Source organism: Oncorhynchus keta, chromosome 33 (assembly GCF_023373465.1).
Source record: "Oncorhynchus keta strain PuntledgeMale-10-30-2019 chromosome 33, Oket_V2, whole genome shotgun sequence".
NCBI lineage: Eukaryota > Metazoa > Chordata > Actinopteri > Salmoniformes > Salmonidae > Oncorhynchus > Oncorhynchus keta.
This window is the reverse complement of record NC_068453.1, coordinates 13,842,389-13,869,083: the sequence shown is the minus strand read 5'-3', so window position 1 is coordinate 13,869,083 and position 26,695 is coordinate 13,842,389. Positions and strand designations below refer to the sequence as shown.

General features: G+C 43.4%; 2 protein-coding genes across 3 annotated transcripts; one reads left to right on the top strand and one right to left on the bottom strand.

The window, feature by feature from the left end:
- Nucleotides 1-2,642: 2,642 nt before the first annotated feature.
- Nucleotides 2,643-22,119, top strand: aldh1l2 (aldehyde dehydrogenase 1 family, member L2). Its single transcript, XM_052492012.1, has 23 exons — nt 2,643-2,811; nt 4,389-4,533; nt 9,230-9,464; nt 10,628-10,793; nt 10,913-11,014; nt 11,505-11,594; nt 11,760-11,894; nt 12,140-12,265; nt 12,428-12,519; nt 12,749-12,896; nt 13,235-13,354; nt 13,530-13,657; nt 13,864-14,014; nt 15,647-15,717; nt 15,890-15,995; nt 16,265-16,352; nt 16,563-16,656; nt 16,747-16,846; nt 17,004-17,102; nt 17,291-17,456; nt 20,160-20,265; nt 20,375-20,574; nt 20,833-22,119. Exons 1-23 carry the CDS (start codon nt 2,764-2,766, stop codon nt 20,886-20,888), a joined length of 2,772 nt encoding a protein of 923 aa, XP_052347972.1. The 5' UTR covers nt 2,643-2,763; the 3' UTR covers nt 20,889-22,119.
- Nucleotides 22,120-22,196: 77 nt separating this feature from the next.
- Nucleotides 22,197-24,969, bottom strand: nopchap1 (NOP protein chaperone 1). Of its 2 annotated transcripts, XR_008089012.1 has the most exons (5): nt 24,794-24,935; nt 24,438-24,521; nt 24,188-24,321; nt 22,739-23,147; nt 22,197-22,688 (listed from the first exon to the last, which is right to left on the bottom strand). XR_008089012.1 is itself a non-coding variant. In XM_052492013.1 (4 exons), the coding sequence occupies exons 1-4, from the start codon at nt 24,858-24,860 to the stop codon at nt 22,956-22,958; spliced, it is 477 nt and encodes a 158-aa protein (XP_052347973.1). In that variant the 5' UTR covers nt 24,861-24,969; the 3' UTR covers nt 22,197-22,955. The 2 variants fall into 2 exon arrangements, 1 of the variants encoding a protein (XP_052347973.1); XM_052492013.1 differs by having other exon boundaries at nt 22,197-23,147; nt 24,794-24,969.
- Nucleotides 24,970-26,695: the final 1,726 nt, after the last annotated feature.

The window sequence follows — 26,695 nt, the reverse complement described above, 5'->3', positions numbered from 1 at the left end:
CTTAATCTTTTTTTGTGGTTTCTCGTAGACACACACACATTTGCAATGATTTATTAAGATCCAAAGTTTATCTGAAACACCCTCAGACCTGCATTAACGACTGCAGTTACAACACACACAGGTGTGTCACGTACAGGTCTCACTGTAGCCTGTTTTATCAGCCTGCAGTTATTAATAGTCACACTATTGGTATATAAGTCAACTCCTGATATATTTAATGGCTTGGGAGCACCAACTGTCTACACTTAACTGTAGCATGCAGATAACCAAAGCATGTGCAATTGCAACTAGTGAACTTCACTGCATTGTCAACATTTTATTTACATTGTATTTATAACATATCAACTATAATCTCATGGTAATCCATCTAGTTTTTACAGACAAGTCAACTGCTCATTGAATTCCTATTTGCAGTGAGAAACGACACATTGAAGAGCCATGATAAGTCGATCTAAGAGCGCAGAACAGTTGTTGACTCGGCAAGGAATGTATCCACAAAGTGTCTCGGAGCAGGAGTGCTGTTCTTGGATCAGTTTTGCCTTTTAGATCATAATGAATAATATTATATGGACAGATCCTAAATAAGCACTCCTACTCTGAGAGTCTTTGTGGATACGGGCCCTGGTGTGCTACACAGACAGCCTAGTACAGTAACCATGTACTGACATCAACCTCTCTACTGTAACAGTTGTGTGAATCTGCCAGCCAAACAACCTGACTCAGCATCTCTGTCTCTCTCTCTACTGAACTCTGTTGAACCGTGTTCATCCATTCTGTCTCAGAGAAAGCCTGGTGGTTTAGTTTTCATTTGGAGGTGGATTTTGTCCCTATCAAGCATCAGCAGACCAGTATCAAACGCATATGAACACTGTGCTCTGGGGCTTGTATCCTTGTAAACAGCAGCTGGCAACCCTCCAGACCCCCTCCTGTGGCGTGGAGTCGTGACACTGTTCCCAGCAATATCGCTCCCTCACAGCACACCCACACCCCTGTGTAATAGACCCTTCAAAGCTCACCTCTATCTATATTTTATTTGTGTCTGTGTGTAGTGTGTGTGTTCTCTTCCTTCCTTCCGGATCCCAGCAGGGGGGGGATCTTCCAATTCTACATTTAGTAAATAGTTGGGGAGACTGACTCCCTGATCTGTGCCTACAATGTAGCCTCGTGTCCAAGTTTAAAATGTAATGATGGAAATATATTGTCGCATGCATTCTTTAATTTGTCCTTCCAAACACTGTTCTGTTGTGACAGTTTAATTTCAAAAAAGTAATTTCCCCACTGATACATTGCTCTTTATCATGTGGAGCATGGGTGATACAGTGCCTTATATTTCCCTCATGACTTTTTAAACTTTGACACGAGGATACATTGTAGGCAAACAAGACAACATATTACATTTAGGTACTAAGATTATTTCCAAATGTGGTAACAGGCAGTAAGTACACTGTTGTCATGACTATGACATGGACACAAGTCAGTAATACAGTATCCCATAGGAAATCAGATGGCTTATAGGGGGCACTAGGGTTCAAATGACCACAGTGATATCGGTAGACATTTTTTGTGTGGGTCAGTGTGTGTGTGTGTGTGTGTGTGTGTGTGTGTGTGTGTGTGTGTGCCCACCTCTTCATACTGAGAAGTAACCCAGTTGACATTGGCATGGGGAAACCTGTGCCAGGCAGTTCAGTGTGGACGGGGGTAGAAGAATGTTTGATCAGAGTTCATTCACTATGGGAGTCACAGCAGCAGGTGTGTTCTCGCTGATATAGCTAGGCAACACAGAGAGTAGAGTACTGGTGCGTTCTAACAGTTGAACATTGAACCAACTGAGTCTGCCTATAATGGAAGACAGAATATACTGTATGTTGAAATGGAGACTTATGATTGATTCTTCTTTACAGAAACTTGAATCTGAATTACAGCACAACAAATCACTTTGATACAGATACAATTGTCCTCACTCATAAACAATACAAATGCATAATTATTCATGTTAAACCATTTCCACACAGGAGAGGGCATAACTGTGGAGTGTTTAAAGCACCTTGTTGTGAATGTTTGGGGTTCCTTCCACTACTATCTAGAGAGAACTGCCCTGCTATAGTTTTTCATCAGGGAGTTCAGCAGAGGTCAAAATGTGTTTACACATTGTTGGTTTTCCTGAGATGGTAAAGCTGTCCAAACTTGGGCCTGTAGTGAATGGATTAAATTAAATGAATGACTAAACAATCACAGTTACATATGGTCTGATACTGATGTGTGTGGTTTTATTATTTTAATAGACATTGAAATAAACTAATACAGACACTTTTGTATAAAATGCCCAAGATGAACCTAACGCGTGTTTTTTTTTCATGAATGTCGATCACTGTTGCGTTCTCGTGTCCGAGCCGGTTTCGTGGTCTTTTAATAAACGGACAACTATATTCCACTGGTAGCACGCATAATTAATGTCGAACAGCAATTCTTACTACAACACCAGGACATTTTTTTTATCGTTTACCCTTGGTAACAGATAAAAATGTGAAAGACTTGCTGTCAAACGCACCGAAATGTCAAATACATGCGTAGTGGGATGCGTGAACGCGCACGTAGACAGTACCTCGCGCACACGCCGGTTCTCGGGTATAAGCTGGCTGTGGCTGGCTCGAACCACTGTCATTCCGAGGCAGGTGTGTGTGTCATCAGGTGCTTCCACACGTCCCCAGACCACGTTGGACTAATTCTGTCGTATTTTAATTTGTGTTAATTAATACAGCCATCATGTTGTGGACAGCGAACCAAATCATTAGGAAATTCTCTACCAGCTCTGTAAGTAACATTGTTTATGTTGCATCCGCTATATCCTCTGTGTGTCCCCCCCCCCCTGCCTTCCCCTTTGTCACTATGGAGAATCCTAATTGCTTGCCAGCTGATTCACACGGTGTTGTCATTGTTGTTCTGGTGCATGAATTGAGTCATCTTCATATGTTACAATCAATGAATGACTCGGTCTCAGATCTGTCAATGCCTGGGTGTGCACAGGACACACTCACGGTAGCCTACAATCTAATCCAAATATGATGCATGCTTGACATTTATCTTGTTTGATACCTGATATGCAGCATTATTAGTTATTACTATAAAGCCGAATGTATATTATGTACTATGTATTTGTATTCTAACAACCATACAAATAAAGGCATGTCTTTCTCAATTGCCACGTTATGCACGCTTCTCCATCGCTGCACGAATTACTTCCACTGTACGGTTCATGGGGAGTTGCGTCAGCTGAACGAGAGAGACCACAAACAGCTGAGCAGAGCGGTTTAGCGACACACTATCCAGAGGTCCACATACCCGCAACGACCTGCCTATAATTCGACTGACATGAAAGTTACTGTCAGGATATTAGCAAGGAAAATGGACAGCTTCGATATGGTTTTGTAGGTGTTGTATAAACACCACCGGCCCCTACCAAACTGCTACTGTAGATGGTTACAATGTAACGCCAGAAATGTATATCTTATCATGGCCGTTTTAGATAGGTAGTCACTCAGTGTTGGAAAAGTATAGCCTACCCTGCCTGTCTGTCTGTATGTATGTAAGCCTTCACGGGGGCTGTTTACATTAGTCTATAACAATTGAATAACACTGTCATAACATGTATTATGTTGTTATTACACATGAACTTCTATAGATTTACTTTATTCCTAGTCTATTTCGGCATAGGAAACTTGAAACTTTCCGTTTTCACATGAACTTTCCAGACAGACACACTGACTGTAGTAGCCGTCTGAACTTACTTGAGCATTCATTCTAGTTGGAGGAGGGGGTTGTGCTCTCTGTAGCCAATAGAATTTCAGACCACTCTCTCTCCCAGAGGACCGAGATTTATTGCCCATTGGGCCAGTCTGGCTGCCAGAAACCAAAAAAAAACTTGGCAGTGGAGAGGGAAAGAGTAGCAGAGAGGGAAAGAGTTAGCAGAGAGGGAAAGAGTTAGCAGAGAGGGAAAGAGTTAGCAGAGAGGGAAAGAGTTAGCAGAGAGGGAAAAGAGTTAGCAGAGAGGGAAAGAGTTAGCAGAGAGGGAAAGAGTTAGCAGAGAGGGAAAGAGTTAGCAGAGAGGGAAAGAGTAGCATAAATGCTTTTCAATGTTACAAAATGTCTATGTATACTCAACACGGGGGATGTTAGAAGTGAAGTTGAATATTGGACATGGGTATGGTCCAATTGAAAGTTGGTGTTTGTCACCATCAGTATTTGGTCACATTGGTTCAAAGCCTGAGGGATATGGGGGAGAACTATGTGTTTTGATCTTAAAACGCACCAGTACAGTGTAGGCTATTCTTGTTGTGTGTGAGAAATAGTTTTTACCTCACATGCTCCTTCTTCTCTCCTGTTTCCTCCAGAATTATTACCAAAATAAGCTGAGACTGGCTCTGATTGGCCAGAGCCTGTTTGGACAGGAGGTGTACACCAACCTACGGAAGCAGGGCCATAAGGTGGTGGGCGTGTTCACTGTGCCAGATAGGGATGGCAAGGCAGACCCTCTGGGTAAGTATTGACACGCTGGTGATGACTGGAGGGGGAATCTCTCTCTCTCTCTCTCTCTCTCTCTCTCGACTCAGTGAATGAATATTGCAGCAAAGCATTTATGGAAGTGGTATGCTTACATCCTCAGCAGAGCATGGCCACATTGTTACCATCTGCATGGCCTCAGTCATGATCCAGTCCGTCCTCTCCCAGACTCCCACGGTCTAACTGAGTTAGTGGAGTTTGTGGAAATGATTACTCCCAGTCACTTTTCTAAATGAGATGCAATGGCTTCCGTGGTGTCCCTGATGATCTGACTGCCCCTGTCAGTGAGGGAGGTAGACCCGTGTTGACTCTGTAAGGCTCCTGTACAAAGACCTTTATGCCCAGCGTAAGCCCCGGGACTGTGGGCCCATTGATTTAGTAGGGAGAGGCCCTGAGTCGACCCAGAGGAGCAGCAGTGAGGTGAAAAGTCTGCCGCCATCTGTCGCTGCGGCTGGTTTGATATGATGCACAGTATTTTATCCAGCAGGCATCAGCTGAGACGACAAGGGTCCCTGTTCTGTGCTTCTCCCCCTTTCTCTTTCTATCTCTGCTTTGCTCTATCCTCTCTCTTGAGCGAATAACTGACTAGATGGGACAATATCCTTTGTTTCACGCCACTGCGTCCTTGCTAGGCAAACAAACAACCACACACAGGGGAGAAACACACCCCTGACCAAACCCTGTTAGTCACTATTACCCTGATTTAGCCTAACTTCAGTCCAACCTGACTCTGCAGCAGAAGAGGCTGGTGGGAGAAGCTATAGGAGGACAGGCTCATTGCAATGACTGGAATGGAACGGTACAAAACACAGGAGACATATTGAAACCACATGTTTGACTCTGTTCCATTTATTCCATTCCAACCATTACAGTGACCCTGTCCTCCTATAGCTACTCCCACCATCCTCCTCTGCTCTGCAGGGAAGTTAAACAGCGGCCCACTGATTGCCATCCCTGTAAAAAATAACATTCCCCTATGAGTTCCCATGATCTGGTAGAGGACCTCTGGTCCAGAGACATGTCAGGGTCTGAATTGCTGGACACAGGTACTGTAAAGGAAACCTTGTTACCCAATATGATCAAACATTTGAGTAAAACATTGTTTCACATTTGCCGGTTATTCTTGGGCAAAGTATTTACCAAGGCAGATGGTTTGATTGTGGGTATTTTTTGCCTACTGTTTAAGTGTTTACTTGACAATGTAATGATGATGTAATGTCACATCTATAGACCCATTTCCCGCTTCATGAAAAGTTGCACGCACAGTCGTCGGAAACCTCTTTATTTACCTAGCAGTGGATACGATCCCATGCAACTTCAGCGCGTACAAGTTAACAAACACGGACTCAGATGGTTATTGTCTACAGCAGGGGTGTCAAACTCATTTCGCATCGTGGGCCACATACGGCCTTAGATGTCAAGTGGGCCGGACCATTAAAATTATACCATACTCTGCTATAAATAACCAAAATATCATGTCTTTCCTTTGTTTTGGTGTAAAGAAGCACAAGAACATTAGGAAAATATTGAAATTTAATGAACTATCCTTTTACAAAACATTTCATGAAACACCTCATATTTCCTTAGACAAATGTGCAATTTACTTTTATCATTCACAAATATGCATTGCAACTGATCCCACTGATTGTACAAAGGCACGAAACTTTAATTGGTACTGAAAAATATAGTAATGCACTTTAAGATTAAATGAGACTTTTAAAGAAAGGAATTTTTAAACCACTTACACATACGCATATAAAATCTAAATGTAATCCCTGCGTACACCTTACAAACTAAGGAGAGTGATTTTAAATGTGTAATGAAGAAAGTGTTCGCCTGTCCTGTAAATCTGTAAACTTCATACATGAAACATACATACACATACAATACATACTGAAAATGTATGGAGTTGTATGAACAGTAGAATTCCATCACACAACTTTTGTTTTGAAGCTGCTGACTAACATTAAAGTGCACATTTTTTAAATCACCACAGTAAGGATTCATCTTCACAGAGCTGTATTCTTTCAATGCAAACAGTATCTAAGGCAGCATTTTAAAGGTGTTAGTCTAGTCTGGACTTGTATTTGTACCTGAAACTTGGCATCTTTTGGCCTGTACAAGTGCATCAACACCAGGTGTCATGTCCTGACTAGCTGTCACTTTCAGAATGTCATTTAAGTGCTTGTTTGTGAGCCTTGAACGCATTTTTGTTTTATTGATATTCATCACTGAGAAAATTTGTTCACAAAGGTAGGTTGTCCCAAACATGCACAAAATTTTAGCAGCCAGGGCTGTTAATTTGGGGTACCCTGGTAGTAGATACTGATAAAATCTGTCCAGACCTAGAGGCAAATTTGCCCTTCAAATCTGCCGAGTATTCCTCGTCAGGCTAATATTGGCAAAAGCTTGTCGCTTCTCGGGACATACAAGTTCAGCCGCCTTCATCATGCATCGTTTAACAAAGTCACTGTCGGAATACGGCTTCGATGCTAATGCTATTTCGCTAGCAATTAGGTAGCTGGCTTTTACCGCTGCTTCACTGACTTCTCGGCTCTGGATGAAAGTTGACTGCTGTTTCCTCAGACCCGCCAGCAATTCGTTAATCTTATCTCTTCTCAGTTGTCCTTGCAAGCCGTCATATTTTTCGCTGTGATGAGTCTCGTAGTGGCGTCGAATATTTTATTCCTTCAATACCGAAACTTGTTGCAAACACACCAAGCACAAAGGTTTTCCGTGCATCTCTGTAAATAAATAGGACGTGGTCCATTTTTCTTTGAAAATTCTACACTCTTATCTACTTTTCTCCGTTTGGATAACGACATTTTGGCTAATGATATTAACAACGTCGTAACAAGCAGCAGATGGCGCATTGATACCGTCTGCTGTTTTCAGTCTGTCTCAGTGATGCGGCTTGTCTTCTACTCTGATGGAAAGAGTGCGCCCCTTAGCGGATAATCCATGAATTGCAGCGAATTAAAAATATTAATTCCATGTCTTTTATGCATTTTTCCACTTTCAAATTATCCTGCGGGCCTGATCGAACCTCCTTGGGGGCCGGTTCCGGCCCGCGGGCCGTATGTTTGACACCCCTGGTCTACAGCATCGCAGATGTCATGATTACCTAGCAAGCTAGCGAGTCAAGGTAAAATATGAACAATAGAGTTAGATAAAGCCAGAAGAATAATGTGCTATAGCCACCAAGTCCAGCATGTTTTCATGGTCAACATTCACTTCCTGTTAAGTTGTGTCAACGTCCAGACATCAGCTTTAGCTATCCTGCTTACAGAGCTTTTTGCTGTTGGGATGCCCGCACATCACTCGAACGTAGCGTTGGAGGGTAAACAGAAACGGTCTCTATTAGCCTAACCGTCTGTGAGTCATACAGTCTCTAACACTTCGCTTATTGCCATGACATAAAGCATGGACTTCTAGTACTATGAGGCTACTACCATGCTTAGCACCCATATTAGGACAGCTGGCTGGATGAGGCCAACAACTCCATGTGTCCAGCCCCCTGTCCTGTCCCACCCCTCCCATCAGCGTGTGTGTGTGTGATTTCATTTGTGTGGAGCAGGTGGGGCCAAAGTGTGGGTTTCATGTGACCATAACCCTGGTAGGGTAGTGGAGCTGGCTGTGTCCTGGAACTGGTTGGAACTGGGGAAGACCGGAACCCCCACGCACACCAGGTTTGGGGTCAATTTGGGAATTTCTGAATTGAATTGAATTCAAACAGTGAATTTGAATTGGCCACACACCACAGGAAGCAGGATTTGATTTGAATTGAATTCAACTGAGCCGTGAAACATGAAAGTCTCATTCATATCAGAAGTCTTTTATCAACAGGATATGCTACTTATTAATGCAAAGAATTCACATACCATTTCAAATATTATAACTCAAAGATGTCAAACAATATTTTTCATTGTCATGAGATGCTAGATTGTTCCCTTCCATACTCCAGTATTTGATCTAATGCAATGTATTTTTTTCTGATATTTAAAAAACACTAAGAAAATTATGAATTATTATAGACAACCCACAACAATGTCTTAGAATATATCCAGACCACTAATTATTTTTAATTGTTTTAGGAGAATGTTTCAACTTTATGCTACATGGTAGTGGTAACCATACATTATATCAAAATAAACATTACTATGGTAATGTATAGAATAAATAATCAATTTGAATTTCATTTCATTAAATTCTACTTCAAGTGTGCTTGACTCCGGAAATAGGCCTACACAGGATCACTGCTGTCGACACTATGACCTTATGGAGACGGTCAAATGCAGAGGCACATGTGGTCATTTCAGCTGTTGTCAATACGTATTCAAATTCTATTCAAATTCTGCTTCATGTGAGGTGTGGCCAATTCAAGAATTTAATTGAAATTAAAGAGCAATTCGGAACTCAATTCAGAATTAACCCCAACCCTGACGCACACCCAGATAACGGTCACACAGATAAACTGAGAGACACACTCACATACTGTACACTGTACAAAAGGAAAAACGAGTCTAAACTAACAGAGAGAAAATATAGAGATGTTGTCATGTTCTATCATTCCTGCCTTCCTGACTATCTTTATGATTACCTCTCAATTTACAAGATAGATAAAGAATTCAATATTTGTCAAAGTCATCAAATCTCTGTTACTCCCCACCAGCGGTAGCGGCGGAGAAGGACGGGACGCCGGTCTTTAAGTTCCCGCGGTGGCGTGTCAAAGGGAAGCCCATCCCGGAAGTGGTGGAGGCCTACAAGGCGGTGGGGGCTGAGCTCAACGTCATGCCCTTCTGCTCCCAGTTCATCCCCATGAACGTGATCGACCACCCAGCCCACGGTTCCATCATCTACCACCCCTCCATCCTGCCCCTGCACCGCGGGGCCTCCGCCATCAACTGGTGAGGGAGGGAAGAAGAAAGGGTTTTAAGATAGAGAGGATTAAGGTTTATAGGCATGTGTGGTGGGGTAGTTGGGTATGTCTGTCTGTCTATCTCTGTCTGTCTGTGTCTGTCTGTCTGTGAAGTGAAGAAACTTGACAGAAGTTGATAGGTCAAGGGTTAGCCTGTCAAGGGATGTGTGGGTGAGCCAGGCCTAAACTGACCACCAGAGAAGACAAACAGAATAACAAGTGTGCTTGACTCCTGAAATAGGCCCACACAGGATCACTGCTGTAGACACTATGACCCTATGGAGACGGTTAAGTGCAGAGGCATGTGGTAACGAGCTGTTGTCAATACGTATTCGTGACCAGTGTAAAGTTTTCAGTGTGTGCCTTGCCCATATAGTTAAACACTTGCTGGAGAGCTGAGTAGGAGTTAGAGGTGCTATCTAACTAGTCTGGTTTGGGGATGAACTGTTTGTAATGTGTTTGGCTGAGTACAGTTTGTCTTGTCTTTTGCCTACCCTTATCTGTTCTCGGTTCCTGGTGTGTGTGTGTGTGTGTGTGTGTGTGTGTGTGTGTGTGTGTGTGTGTGTGTGTGTGTGTGTGTGTGTGTGTGTGTGTGTGTGTGTGTGTGTGTGTGTGTGTGTGTGTGTGTGTGTGTGTGTGTGTGTGTGTGTGTGTGTGTGTGTGTGTGTGTGAACAGCTATGTGGATTTAGCCAATATTTGACACTGATCTGTGTCTGATGAGCTTTGTGATTGACATAAATTCACTGAAAACCTGCACAATAATGTTAACGTTATTGCACTTTTCAGGTAGCTAATAGCTTAATCACCGATCTAGCAGCATTATTAACTAAGTGTTGAAATCCTGTTGCTGCTGGAGTATTTTGCTATGACGATACCGGTCAAAAAATGTGTCACGGTTTAGTTCCTGGTTTTATGCATGACCCGATTCCATGAGTGACCTGCGGTTCCATGCGGTTCCATGTATGACCCTGTTTCTGTGTACATCCCAGTTCCTATGTATGACCCTGTTTCTGTGTACATCCCAGTTCCTATGTATGACCCTGTTTCTGTGTACATCCCAGTTCCTATGTATGACGTTTGTTCTATGCATTACGTTGGTTCTATGCATGACGTTGGTTCTATGCATGACGTTGGTTCTGTGTCCTCCTCAGGACTCTGATCCAGGGAGATAAGAAGGCTGGGTTCTCCATCTTCTGGGCTGATGATGGTCTGGACACCGGTCCCATCCTGCTCCAGAGAGAGTGTCCTGTGGAACCCAACGACACGGTGGACTCCCTCTACAATCGCTTCCTCTTTCCAGAGGGCATCAAGGCCATGGTAACCATAGCAACGCACCATCATCGGATCACAGTCGGGATAAAACATAACACAGTCCCACTGCTGTAACACGTAACACACTGACATCGCTTGGGGGTTGGTGTGTTTTTGTGGTGCAGGTGGAGTCAGTGCAGCTGATCGCTGATGGGAAAGCCACGCGCGTCCCCCAGACAGAGGACGGGGCCAGCTACGAGGGTATCCAGAAGAAGTCCAACTCCAAGGTGAGATACTGAATGTGGAACATCAACAGCGAGAGACACTGCCCACAGCGTCACCTGGTTAAGGCTGTTTGTAGGGAATGAAGGAAACTTCAGTCAAATATCATGTTAGGAAATAACCATTCAAATATTTTTCCTGTCCTGTCACTATTTTTGCCCAAATGATTATGTTTTCTCCTGAAAACTGTTTAGGCAGTTTGATGTTGCTCAATTTGTAGCCATTTAATTCCACAATACGTCCATTCATTACTCAGTTTGGAAAAGTCCTGTTTAGTGAGAGGTTGATGTACTAGGGCCAGTAATGGGATGAGGGGTTGTCTAAGGAGGGGGTAGGGTTTGGTGGGGGGGGGGGTGTTAACTTACTAGAGCCTACAGCACTGGTGAGTGGGGGGGGTTTAAGGTGTTGCATAATAAGCAGCCAACTGTTTGGCCTCCCCCTGATTCTTAGAAAAGGAAGATTTTCTTCCTCACCCTCCATCTTCCTCTCCTCCAGGTCAACCTCGCCCAGCCGGCAGAGGCGATCCACAACTGGATCCGTGGCCACGATAAAGTCCCCGGGGCGTGGACGGTCATTGATGGTCAGGTGCGTTCCCTAAAACACACATTCACACACAATTACATTTACAGTGTGTGTATGAACTGTACATAGTGTCCAATGTTCTTTCTGTATTACTGTGTGTGCGTGTCTGTCTGTCTGTCTGTCTCATTGGCAGTATGTCAAACGAACCCGTGTCCTCTCTCTCCTTAGACTGTGACTCTGTACGGGTCGTCCATGCTGGGAGAGTCGGTGCCAGCCGGTCAGCCCCTGGAGATAGAGGGGGCGTCCCAGCCTGGTGTCGTCACCAAGAACGGCCTGGTTCTGTACGGGTCAGATAGCAAAGCGGTGAGTCACGGAAAATGAGATCAATGGGAAATGAACAAGGAAATGTCCAGCCAAGTGTCTAGTGGCAACCTTGTTGGCTTTATTGCCTGTGCTGTAACATGGAGCACTATATCTATCAGCCTCCGATGGCTTCTAATGTTAATTTTGTGAATGATTTCTCCAGTTTAGTCATTAAGACATAGCTCAGGCCTAACCCTAACTATTTGTTGCCTCTTCTCCCTCTCCCTCCTCTGGTTCCTCCACAGCTGATGGTGAAGAACCTGCAGTATGAGGATGGGAAGATGATCTCTGCTGCTAAGTACTTCTCTTCAGGAGACACCGCCCGCGTGGAGCTGACTGATGACGAGAAGAAGATGGCAGAGGAGATACGAGTACGTTTCTCATTGTGTCTCTGAAGGCTTCCACATAGCCACGTGTGATAGTTTGACTCTACCACAACAGAATGTTACTTGGTATGCCGCCATGGTGTAAACGCATGATTCAGATAGAAGCTGTTCAATTAGCACCACTGATTCAGTGTGTTGTCACTCCAGGACATCTGGAAAGGCATTCTGAGCAACGTTGCTGCCATTGAGGAAACCACAGACTTCTTCAAGTCAGGAGCTGCTTCTATGGATGTGGTCAGGTGAGTGTATGCTTTCACTGGCATTGGCCTGGTTTAACTCTTCATTTCCCTCACTTGACCTCAAGTTTTTTTGTTGTGTATTTTATGAACAGTGACCGGATTTTGATCACCAGGGTGACTTTTTTGACACTAGTTGACCCCATTGTACCTGAGTGACATTCTCCTATGACCTGACGTAATCTCACTATGACCCTTCATAAACTCTGCTATATCCCCATCTTCTCCCCAGGCTGGTGGAGGAGATCAAGCAGAAGTGTGCAGGGTTGCAGCTGCAGAATGAGGACGTGTACATGGCCACCACCTTCCAGGACTTCATCCAGATGTTTGTGAGAAGGCTGAGGGGGGAGGACCAGGAGGAGGAGATGGTCATCGACTATGTGAGTCAGACAAACAACTGTCATACAGTAGCCTGGTCCCAGATCAGTTTGTGCTGTCTTGCCAACTTCTATGGTCAGTTGTGCAACAATGTTTATATTCAATTAATGACCAATTAATGACCATGTGAGTTGGCAATACAGTACAAACTGATCTGGGACCAGGCTAGTCATACAGAGCACAGATGGTGTTATTATTGATGATGATGAGAAACATACTGTATCCCACTCACCTTCCAAGTGTTTATATCACACATATACACGTGTTTATGAGACACCGTTGGATCTGTAATTTGTCTTTGACATGTAATGTTATGCCACTGTCACGGTTTGGTTTCCAGGCAACTAAAGACGTCAACAACATGACGGTGAAGATGCCTTGGCAGTGTTTCATCAATGGCAAGTTTGAGGACGCAGAGAACGGCAAGACCGCCGATACCATCAACCCTGCCGATGGCTCTGTGAGTTGTAATGCAATACAAACAGATACACCTGAACACACACACACACACACACACATCCTACTATTACTCATCTATCAGACTTAGATATACACTCTCACATACACACTGATATATACGTACTTGTGGACATTGTTGTATTGGTACTTCATTAAATGTGAACCCTTTTCCCTAGGTGATCTGTAAGGTAGCCTACGCGTCAGTGGGAGATGTGGACCGGGCGGTAGCAGCAGCCAAAGAGGCCTTTGAGGTTGGTCCCTGGGGCAGGATGAACCCTAGAGATCGTGGCACCCTGCTGTACAAGTGAGCACCAAGCCTACAGCGCCTCCTAGAGGCCTGGCGGAGATCTGCCTCGACTCATTATGGACTATAGTTACTATCAGGGAACTTGTTTATATAGTGCAGATTTATATCCATTTATACAACAATAATATATTTTGAGGACAAAGACTGCCAGTGGACCCTTGAACCTACCTCCATCTCTCTTGTTGACCTCCCCTCCCTACCAGGCTGGCTGACCTGATGGAGGAGCACCAGGAGGAGTTGGCCACCATAGAGTCCATAGACTCTGGAGCTGTCTACACCCTGGCCCTGAAGACCCACGTAGGCATGTCCATCCAGACCTTCCGCTACTTTGCCGGCTGGTGCGACAAGATCCAGGTACAGTTTCACCTACATGGACCAGATATGTGAAATAAACTCAGCAAAAAAAGAAACATCCCTTTTTCAGGACCCTGTCTTTCAGAGATCATTCGTAAAAATCCAAATAACTTCATTGTAAATGGTTTAAACACTGTTTCCCATGCTTGTTCAATGAGCCATAAACAATTAATGTACATGCACCTGTGGAACGGTCGTTAAGACACTAACAGCTTACAGACGGTAGGCAATTAAGGTCACAGTTATGAAAACTTAGGACACTAAAGAGGCCTTTCTACTGAGCCTGTAAAACACAAAAAGAAAGATGCACAGGGTCCCTGCTCATCTGTGTTAACGTGCCTTAGGCATGCTGCAAGGAGTCATGATGACTGCAGATGTGGCCAGTGCAATAAATTGCAATGTCCGTACTGTGAGACGCCTAAGACAGGGAGACAGGACGGACAGCTGATCGTCCTCGCGGTGACAGACCACGTGTAACAACACCTGCACAGGATCGGTACATCCAAACATCACACCTGCGGGACCAGGTACAGGATGGCAAGAACAACTGTCCGAGTTACACCAGGAAAGCACAATCCCTCATCAGTGCTCAAACTATCCGCAATAGGTTGAGAGGCTGGACTGAGGGCTTGTAGGCCTGTTGTAAGGCATGTCCTCACCAAACATCACCAGCAACAACATCGCCTATGGGCACAAACCCACCATCGCTGGACCAGACAGGACTGGCAAAAGGGCTCTTCACTGACAAGTCGTGGTTTTGTCTCACCAGGGGTGATGGTTGGATTCACGTTTATGGTTGAATGAATGAGCGTTACACCGAGGCCTGTACTCTGGAGTGGGATCGATTTAGAGGTGGAGGGTCCGTCATGGTCTGGGGCGGTGTGTTACAGCATCATCGAACTGAGCTTGTTGTCATTGCAGGCAATCTCAACGCTGTGCGTTACAGGGAAGACATCCTCCTCCCTCATGTGGTACCCTTCCTGCAGACTCATCCTGACATGACCCTCCAGCATGACAATGCCACCAGCCATACTGCTCGTTCTGTTCGTAATTTCCTGCAAGACAGGAATGTCAGTGTTCTGCCATGGCGAGCGAAGAGCCCGGATCTCAATCCCATTGAGCACGTCTGGGACCTGTTGGATCGGAGGGTGAGGGCTTGGACCATTCCCCCCAGAAATGTCCGGGAACTTGCAGGTGCCTTGGTGGAAGAGTGGGGTAACATCTGGTGCAGTCCATGAGGAGATGCACTGCAGTACGTAATGAAACTGGTGGCCACACCAGATATTGACTGTTACTTTTGATTTGACCCCCCTTTGTTCAGGGACCCATTATTCAATTTCTGTATGTCTGTGGAACTTGTTCAGTTTGTCTCAGTTGTTGAATCTTGTTATGTTCATACAAATATTTACACATGTTAAGTTTGCTGAAAATAAACGCAGTTGACAGTGAGGACGTTTCTTTTTTTGTTTGGAGCGTTTTATAAAGATGTTTGCAGGGTTTTGTATGATGAAACTGGCTCCACTTATTTTTCATGCACATGTCCATGTTTGCCAAATCCTGACCTAGTTATCTAGATCTTTTCAGTGATCTAGTAGTCTATGCATATCTTCTATTACATCATGTCTGCTGCAGGGCAAGACGATACCCATCAACCAGGCCAGGCCCAATCGCAATCTGACCTTCACCAAGAAGGAACCTCTGGGGTAAGGGGTCAGAGTTCACATACAACTCTACCAGGAAATATCAATATGTATTTAGATATGCACATGATTCATGAGTAGTGGTTTTAGTGTTTTTAGTTTGAGCATTGGTTGTAGTAACCACTGCATTTGTCTGACCGTTCATGGTGAGTGTTGTGTGTTTCCTGGGTGTCAGTGTGTGTGCCATCGTCATTCCCTGGAACTACCCACTCATGATGCTGGCATGGAAGAGTGCCGCTTGCCTCGCTGCTGGAAACACACTGGTCCTGAAACCTGCACAGGTGAGAACACACACACCTGCACACGTTACGACAGATTCAGTCATAGATTTTATACCAGCAGGTGAACAACTTATGTAACACAGCAGTCACACTCGACTCGACCTAACGTAACCTTTCTCTGCAGGCCAACGTGTTAAAATAGCCTCTCTAGCACTGCACATTGCTGAACCACATATGTGAATATCAGATGTCATTTCATTCACTTGAAGAGTTTCCTCGTGTCCAAAGCAAGGAACGTGCTTCACTCACTTTCTGCTCTCCTCCAAAAGGTTACTCCTCTGTCAGCCCTGAAGTTTGCTGAGCTGACTGTGAAGGCTGGCATTCCCAAGGGAGTCATCAACATCGTACCTGGCTCAGGTAACAGGACGCAAGGGAGCAAGGGCTTGTGGGAAGGGAGAGGTCCTCCAGGAGATCTGTGGGTGACTTATTAGATAAGGTTTTTGATTCTAATCTTTATTTTTCTGTTTTTCTCACTCTATCTACCATCCTCTCTCCCTCATCTCTACTACCCTTTCTCCCCCTGCTGCCCTCTGACCCCTTTCTCTCTCTATCCCCCATCTCTAATAGGTGGGATGGTGGGACAGCGCATGTCTGACCATCCTGACATCCGTAAACTGGGCTTCACAGGCTCCACCCCAATCGGCAAACAGATCATGAAAAGGTACAGTAGGGGGCTGGGACCCGACTTATTTCTGATTGGCTGATATTGAGCTACTTCCTGCTCATGCTTGCGTGTCGTTTCCTGTTGCAGCTGTGCGCTGAGTAACCTGAAGAAGGTTTCTCTGGAGCTGGGAGGGAAGTCTCCACTCATCATCTTCAGCGACTGTGACATGGACAAGGCTGTGCGCATGGTGAGAGAGAGAGGGAGGGAGAGAAAGAAAAGATACAGAGTAACTAAAGGAGAAGGAAAAGAGGAGAGAGACTTCATACCTGAGTCTTCGAATTTCTTCATCTGACCTGCTCTTATTTTTCGTCATATTCCCTTCCCCTCCACCTCCCTTTCTGCAGGGTATGAGTTCTGTGTTCTTCAACAAAGGAGAGAACTGCATCGCTGCTGGACGCCTGTTCGTGGAGGAGTCCATACATGACGAGTACATCAGGAGAGTGGTGAGTATCCTGGACCCTCCCACAACAGTCCAAAACACACAATACACTTTTCCTCTTCCACCGTTTCCTCCACCCCACAGCAACTGAGTCTCTGTGTGGCATAGCTCAAGGGTCTCTCCAGATCCCTTTCCTCGTCATAGACTTTGCATTCCTCCTCTTCCTCGTCTCCCCTCCTCTTCCCCCATCAGGTGGAGGAGATAAAGAAAATGAAGGTGGGTGATCCTCTGCACCGCTCCACGGACCACGGGCCCCAGAACCACAAGGCCCACATGGACAAGCTGGTGGAGTACTGTGAGGTGGGCGTGAAGGAGGGCGCCACGCTGGTGTACGGGGGCAAGCAGGTGGACAGGCCAGGTAAACACTTTTGAAGCAGTGTCTTTTCAATACTATAGTATCTTAGTATCACAGTATGCACTCATACCAAAGTAGCTATAGTAGAATAACCTGTGTTAAAATCAAATCAAGTTGTTTTAGTCGCATATGTTATTGCGGGTGTGAAATGCTTGTGTTCCTAGCTCCAACAGTGCAGTAATATCTAACAGGACACACAAATCTAAAAGAATGGAATTAAGAAATATAGAAATATGAGCATTCTCAGAGTCCGGAGTATAAACTGTGTCTATATATACAGCTGAAGTCTGAAGTTTACTTACACTTAGGTTGGAGTCATTAACTCGTTTTTCAACCACTTCACAAATGTATTGTTAACAAACTATAGCTTTGGCAAGTCGGTTAGGACATCTACTTTGTGCATGACACAAGTAATTTTTCCAACAATTGTTTACAGACAGATTATTTAACATATAATTCACTGTATCACAATTCCAGTGGGTCAGAAGTTTACATACACTAAGTTGACTGTGCCTTTAAACAGCTTGGAAAATTTCTGAAAATTATGCCATGGCTTTAGAAGCTTCTGATAGGCTAATTGACATAATTTGAGTCAATTGGAGGTGTACCTGTGGATGTATTTCAAGGCCTACCTCTCTGCCTCTTTGCTTGACATCATGGGAAAATCAAAATAAATTTAAAAAAAAGTCTGGTTCATCCTTGGGAGCAATTTCCAAACGCCTGAAGGTACCACGTTCATCTGTACAAACAATAGTATGCAAGTATAAACACCATGGGACCACGCAGCCGTCATACCGCTCAGGAAGGAGGAGGTTCTGTCTCCTAGAGATGAACGTACTTTGGTGCGAAAAGTGTAAATCAATCCCAGAACAACAGCAAAGGACCTTGTGAAGATGCTGGAGGTATCTATATCCACAGTAAACGAGTCCTATATCGACATAACCTGAAAGGCCGCTCAGCAAGGAAGAAGCCACTGCTCCAAAACCGCCATAAAAAAGCCAGACTACGGTTTGCAACTGCACATGGGGACAAGGATTGTACTTTTTGGAGAAATGTCCTCTGGTCTGATGTAACAAAAATAGAACTGTTGCCAATAATGACCATTGTTATGTTTGGAGGAAAAAGGGTGAGGCTTGCAAGCCATCCCAACCGTGTAGCACGGGGGTGGCAGCATCATATTGTGGGGGTGCTTTGCTGCAGGAGGGACTGGTGCACTTCACAAAATAGATGGCATCATGAGGATGGAAAATTATGTGGATATATTGAAGCAACATCTCAAAACATCAGTCAGGAAGTTAAAGCTTGGTCGTTAATGGGTGTTGAAAATGGACAATGACTCCAAGCATACTTCCGAAGTTGTGGCAAAATGGCTTAAGAACAACAAAGTCAAGGTATTGGAGTGGCCATCACAAAGCCCTGACCTCAATCCTATAGAAAATGTGTGGACAGAACTGAGAAAGCGCATGCGAGCAAGGAGGCCTACAAACCTGACTCAGTTACACCAGCTCTGTCAGGAAGAATGGGCCAAAATTTACCCAACTTATTGTGGGAAGCTTGTGGAAGGCTACCCGAAACGTTTGAACCAAGTTAAACAATTTAAATGCAATACTACCAGATACTAATTGCGTGTATGTAAACTTGTGACCCACTGGGAATGTGACGAAAGAAATAAAAGCTGAAATAAATCATTCTCTCTAGTATAATTCTGAAATTTCACATTCTTAAAATAAATTGGAGATCCCAACTGACCTAATACAGGGAATTTTTACTAGGATTAAATGTCAGGGATTGTGAAAAACTGAGTCTAAATGTAGTTGGCTATTTAAACTTCTGACTTCAACTGTATATGATGGGATGTATAGACATGGACAGACAGTATGTGGATATAATATGTAGTATATACATAGGATAAAATAGTATATTGTTACTGTAATTTAATTATACCAATATGTTTTCATTAATTGAATTCCCTTAATCTATTTTATGAGAATTTGTAAGATTCTTGTTTGCATCAAATAGACTGAGACCAGTCAATAATAGGTAACATAATTTATTCTCGGAGCGCGCTGCCACGTTACCACGAGCAACAGTTTATATACAATAACATGACATTTCATTGCTTCTAAAATGAATCCTCGACCGATACAAAGGGAACTTTAAAAGTTCATTCAAAGTTAATTCCAACTCACTAACACATACACAAGACACACAACACAACTGAATTAACTTTTGACTCCACCATTATCGATCACCACTTAGCTGACAGTTCTAATGAACAGAAAACCTAGGAATGCACTCACTGGCTTATCTAAAACACCCCAGAGCTCATTTTGTCGGTTCAACCATAGGTTAACTACCTTATCTGTTTACTTAATCCACAACCCATTCCTTTCTTCCTAGTTGGAATGGTGTTCATTAACTTTAATTACTTCTTGTCCGTGTCACACAATCCCTTCTGAACTCCTATTGTTAATCAGATATAATAAAACAGAGTATAACAGTTCTATTTAAAATGGGAATATTGTTCAGTCATTTAATCATAATTTTCCTAACAATATGTACCGCAATAGCTGAATAGTCAGTAACATAAGACTGGTTAGTGAATACTGACAGTACAACACAATTGGAGGCCACTGTAAATGCAACGTTTCAGCCAACCACCTTCATCATCATTGCTAACTACACTGTGATGTGGTTTCCCTCCAGGGTTCTTCATGGAGCCCACACTGTTCACAGACGTGGAGGATCACATGTTCATCGCCAAAGAGGAGTCCTTTGGTCCCATCATGGTGGTGTCCAAGTTCAAAGACGGGTGCGTCTCCTCAGTCTTTAGAGAGACAACCTTTCTTCATCACAGACCCAAGTAATCGAGCTCTTTGTGGTTCCCAACCCTGACCAACGTCTTTTCTTCTGACCTTCAGTGACATAGATGGCGTGCTAAGCAGAGCCAACGACACAGAGTTCGGCCTGGCGTCCGGTGTGTTCACGCGTGACATCAGCAAGGCCATGTACGTGAGCGAGAGGCTGGACGCAGGGACTGTGTTCATCAATACTTACAACAAGACCGACGTGGCTTCGCCGTTCGGCGGTTTCAAACAGTCCGGCTTCGGCAAAGACCTTGGTGAGTCTGGGGTTAATCATTTAGGCAAGGGGTTTCATGTTGGATACTGTCATATTGGAATGTGGATCATATCATATACTGATTTTTGTTGGTGGTCTGTCATAAATAGATTTCCATTTATTTTCTATTGTCTACCTTTTTTCTTGAAACATAGTCCATAGTTCAAAGAAAATGGGCCTAGCTTTGAATAGCCTTGTGAGCCCAACATGCTTGATTTGAGTTTGACCGATTTAACTGTGCTTCTGTTCTGCTCGGCAGGAGAGGATGCTCTTAACGAATACCTCAGGACCAAAGCAGTGACTGTGGAGTACTAAGGCAGCCAGCCACTCTTAACAAACTGTAACAACGACTGATCAATCAATCCACCTGATCACGACTCACCAGTCAGTCTCAATCAGGAGTCCAGCCTTGGCTTTGCTAACAGCAGGTGTGTGAGAGAGGAGACCTTTGATGTGTCGCTTACCCTCTGCCACGACCTTGTCTCAAGGTGCCTACAGTTTTGAGCATTCTGTTCATTACGGACATATCAGGCAGTTTCCCCCACAGTTACAAAAGGGGATTGCACATATCAAACGCAGTGGTGGATTTCAGTATTCTGGAGCTAAGGTGGATTTGACTGGATCAACCCTCCTTTGAGTTAAGTTTTCGGTTCCTCCACTCATCATGAAAGAACGTTTTGCTTTTCAAAAGCCAAGCGCTTCAGGCAATCTCCTCCTGCTCTGTCAGTCACAGGTTTCATTTTAGCTCAAGCATGCAGGCTCAGATTTATAAGTCATTTCTGCTCAGCAATGTTAGGTGCCACACTTCTGAAGATATCCAGAAGTCCCTTAGTTAAATTGTAATTTGTAAATATTTTATAACAAATGAAAAACACTGAATAATTGGATATATTTTTGACATTGTATTTATGTCAGAAAAGGAGCACTGTAGGTTACAACACTAGATAATGCACACCAACCTACCTACCTGCCTGTTTTGGTAGAAAACTGAGGGATGGGGCTGGAGAAATCTAACTACTCTCAAATGTATAGACAGAGCTATGGATGCAAGGACTGACCATCCATGACATCAACATTATAGTTAACCATGTTGCGGCTATATAGTTTACTTTGTTTACAAAAAAAGTTAAAACAAGCTTATTTGGTGTTAAACAGATGAACTAAGCTTATTAAGCATTTAAGGTATATTCAAGAATCAATGGGTACATATCAATTTAAGTCCAACAGTAAATTAACTACAGATTGCCCCTTTAAGTTTAGTAAATAATATACTAATTTAAACAAGGTATTAAATAAACGACCTTAGAAAGACTGTTTGATATACAATGGCTAACACTAAGAAAGTACACGTTCAAGATGATCATATTTTCATTGTATGTGCCATTTTAATGAGCATCTTAAACTGCAGGGAAATCTGGTCTCTATGAAGATGTGGGAGACTCTTCTCCCCCAAACCTTGTGCAAAAACCAGCCCCAATACAGCATTGTTCGTCTTCCAACATAAATGTTGTACAATGGTGAATAAAGTCCATGATTTCTTTCTTCATCCGTTGTCATGGTCTATACTTCCATTTTTCCTTTTAACCATGTGCGTTGGTGTATGCTGTGTCATTCACAACAACCTAGGATTTAATAACATTTTATTATGAAACACAGTATACAGTTTTGGTGCTTTTTGTTTCAGGAAAAAATGTATCTGGGAAAAACTTCATAGCTTACAAACCTTGTGACCAACCATAACAGAATGCTGGGACTAAGCCTATCCATAACACAAAGCAGACAGATATAAAGCATTTGGTATTGAAGATGAGAAATTCTGTCAAAACACTTCTGCTTAAATACTTAATGTACACAAACAATATGATCTATTGAAAATGGATTTAATACAGGTCTTTGTCTGCCATCAATATACCATCAAGCCACTATGAACTTTAACCTTACAAGTATCCTAGGGTCATCAGATAAACAGGAAATTATATGGCATATTCTTACTTCACAATCTTGAGAATGCACTCAAAGCTTAGTCCCCATCTCTGTATGGCTCAAATAGCACTGAAACACTTGTTGACACATGATATTTGGCCCTTATAGTACAGACACCCCCTATGTAGACACCTACAGACACGCCCTATGTAGACACCTACAGACACCCCCTATGTAGACACCTATGTCCCTTTTATCCCTCACTGCAGCTGGTCTCCACCCACTGAAACACTTAATCCATTAGCCCTCCAGGACCATGTCCTCATTGAATGGTTGATGGTTATGAAAAGGGCTTGGAGAAGGAGAACTGATCCCACATCACTTGATTAGTATTACCAACGCATGTCAATATTCTACACTGCAACTGTCCCAGTAGTCTCTTTAGGGGCCTATAACGGCCTAATCCTCTTGTTTCTCCAGAACTTGGATATGAACCTTCTTTATCTGCCTCTGGCTGTTGCCAGGCAGTTTGAGGTTCTCCTCTGTGAGCTCACTCTCCTCCTCCTCAGAGTCTGAGTTGGCGCCGTTGTCCTGTGAAGACTCTCTGTCCGAGTCGCTGTCCGAACCACTGAGCTCCACCAGCGACACATCCTGATAGAGACAAGGGAATCAATGTCATCATCGACGACATAACACCTTTTTTTATTCTATTAACATAATGAGCTCATTTGAATGCTAGGCCAAAAGTCGGACACTGATGTGGTTCAGTGCAACATGGCAGTGTCCCCACAGTTTCTATACGTTTCCTTATGTCAAAATAAACAAGTCTCCAACCCCTACATCACTCGAAACTGAAAATATATGCGTACATTGTAAAATAAATTGGTGAGAGGCTCAAATATCACGTTAATTTGTACATATGCACGAACGGCAGCAAAGGTGGTTCCTGTTCCAGTCACGTCTTTGGTCACGTTCACGTGGGTCAAACAAAAAACGCCTAATGAGAGGTTTACAATAGAGCCTCCCACAATGCAGGCAATGGCCGCAGGGTGAAGTTGGTGAAGAGCAACTGCAGAAACTTGCAGTGAACTGCAGTCAAAACGTCATGATCATGTTATTTTTGTAAAGTTCACGCAGTCAACATGTAGACGGACAAATTTTATCCTGATAAATGCAACACACTTTGAAAGGCGACTTCACAAAAGTGATCACCTCGAACGCGCCCAATGTCTCACTTGCAGGACAGAGTCAGCTATGTGCAAAGTAAACAGCAGAATCTGGCAGACTTCCGCAAAAACCATGAGTGTGAAGCACAAGGCCAAACTTCGCGCTTGTTGCCCCGGGAGCTATAATGTTGCAGCAGAACTACAAAAAAACGGTCGTGTACAAGCACATTGTTTTGTTACACACTCATCTGTAGTACCTGCAGTTCAACCTGTTGATTGTGGCAATGTCATAACGCAGAGTCTCAGTTGAATTTAGCTGATGAAAACTAGAAGTGCCCTTTCTCTACTCAGTTGTTCCACAACATGTAACCTGAACAGCCGCTAGTGGTCGCTGTTTACCTCTTTGAGTGGGACAATCAAAAGACAGACTAGCGGCTGCTCAGGCTACACAATAAAATAGGCCATGTCGTGGTGTTCTGGCGTCACACTTCCCTCGCTATAAAAAGACAGCCACACTAGACTCACCATCTCTATGACCTTTCCAGACTCCTCCACCCTCTCTATGTCATAGTGGCCCTCAGGTGCCTGCTCCATCTGCAACTTGAGCTTCTCATTGGCCTGGGCCATCTGGGGCAGAAAGTTCTGCAGTCTGTCCAGAACTGAAACACGACACACAGTTAGTTGTATGTACGTAAAGACACACGTAGCAATCTGCTGAACATATTTAGCAAGCTAGCCAATCTACAAACAAACGCCAGAAATATTTTTAACTCACCACTACTTCTTGGGACCCTCTCGGTCTGCAAAGACCTGCCAGCCTTGGGCCCCTTCGACTTGAGGAGAAGCTTGTCATGAAGACCTATGTACAAGGACACCGAAATGTTACATCTGACCACGTTGATGTGTTCATGCTAACAGTGGAGGCTACTGAGGGGAGGTCGGCTCATAATAATGGCCAGAATGGAGTGAATTGTATAAAACACATGGTTTTTCCATTCCAAACATTATGATCCATCCTCCCCTCAGCAGCCTCCACTGGAACATAATGTTGTTAAGAGTTTGTGCATGTAGCTAGGATAGCTAACAGGTTAAACAACTCAGATAAATCAGTTACGGGAAAAGGGATCAAACCTCCTCCGTTGCCACACGCGAGCAAGTCTTGTGAGCTTGTTTTCTTGTTGTTCAAATGTAACTCCATTTCGTCGTTGTGTGATGCTTTTGCTTCAACATGTGTGCTGCCGCTGTTTTGCGCTTGCTTCGGCAACGTGAGAGTTTACTTCCGGTGTCATGAACGCCGACGACGTTTCAAAATAAAAGTCCCTGACCTTCGTACCAGGTTGGGAGAATTAACGTAGCATGAATATGAGGATTTAAAAAAACAAGTTTTATTGTCACACACACGGGATAGGTGCAGTGAAATGTGTTGTTTTTAAACAGCGTCCGCCATAGTAGTATGGTGCCCGAGGGAACAGCGAAAGACTTTTCACTTTGTCGGCTCGGCTATTCATGGATTTGGATGAGGGTTAGGGTTAGCTAAAATGCACAAAAAAAATGTACAGTGGTTTTTGTAAGTGGTTTTTGTATGTGTTCTTGTCTGACTTTAATAATTTGTCTATTTTTGTCAATCAAATAAGTGAAAAAATAAATAAAAATAAAGATTTTTTTGCTTAAAAAAAACATTTGTCCGTGTTCTAATTTCATGGTCAAGATCATGACATTGATGGTAAAAGGAAATTATCTAGCTATAGTTTTACAATTTGTCAACTACTTTTTTATGTTTATTAAAAAAAAAAATTGGTGATACAATTTGATTAATTATATTAACTCCAAATGATTGGTCACTACTGTCTGTATTTATCTATATCATAAATACTCTTATTATAATGTGCTACATTTAATATGATTATTGGCAGAACTGGCATCTTTTATTAAACCTATGACATTTATAGAGCATCGGGTGTGTGAGTGGTGCAATTTGTGCAATGAAAGCTTTTAGAGCTTTATGATGTTGTGAATAACATCAGGCTGAGAAGGTTCAGGCAACAAATCAAATATAATTATTAAGTCCTTTTTACATCAGCAGATGTTACAAAGTGCTTATACAGAAACCCAGCCTAAAACCCAAAACTGCAAGCAATACAGATGTAGAAGCACGGTGGCTAGGAAAAACTCCCTAGAAAGACAGGAGCCCAGGAAACCGAGAGAGAGAGAGAGCGAGAGAGAGCTGCCCGTCCAAGAAGGCTCAAAGTCATTGGTCACAGATAAAATGACATCAAATCACGTTATATGTACAGTAGCTTTGATTGGACTAATCATGCCATCATCATACTTTTGAAATCTTAGCTAGCAGTCATCATCATGAATCAAGTAAACAATCTACTGGCAAATCCTTTTTAATCATTGTCATGTGAAGAGAAATAATGGCTCATTGGCCATTGGACAGAAAGATTACACAATAAGTTAGAAATCGCTAATTCAACAATGAGTAGTTTGGAAGGAATCAGTGACAATGGCTAACTTCAAGCATTGCAAAGAAATTACTAGCCTGCTATTCAGTGGAGTGGCTGTGTGGTCCCAAATCTGGGATTAAATGGCTCTTTTCCAAGTTTAAAATGATAAACATTCAACATTGGCCATGCTGTCAATGAAGCATGAGTTGTGCTTCAACTGTTAACTCGGAACTGCGACAACTTGCCTTCAATGAGTTCAAGACAACTGGGAAGTCAGGAATAAACGAGGTCCGACTGGGAAAATACGTTTTGAACGGTCATCCAACTCGGAATTATAAATCTGGCCTCTTTCTAGAGCTACGACCTGAAGATCAATGGATTCGACCTTGTTTTTTCCGGGTTCCCAATTGTCTTGAAAGCACCATAAATCCAGAGAATGCCAGACTTTGATGACTAAATTTGCCCATAAAGCACCGTTGGCCACCTTCCTGTTCAAATGAGCACAGCACAACAAGGTGAGTCCAAAAATGTATTGTATGCTGCTGCATAAATTATGTAATATGCCAGGGAGATATGTATACCA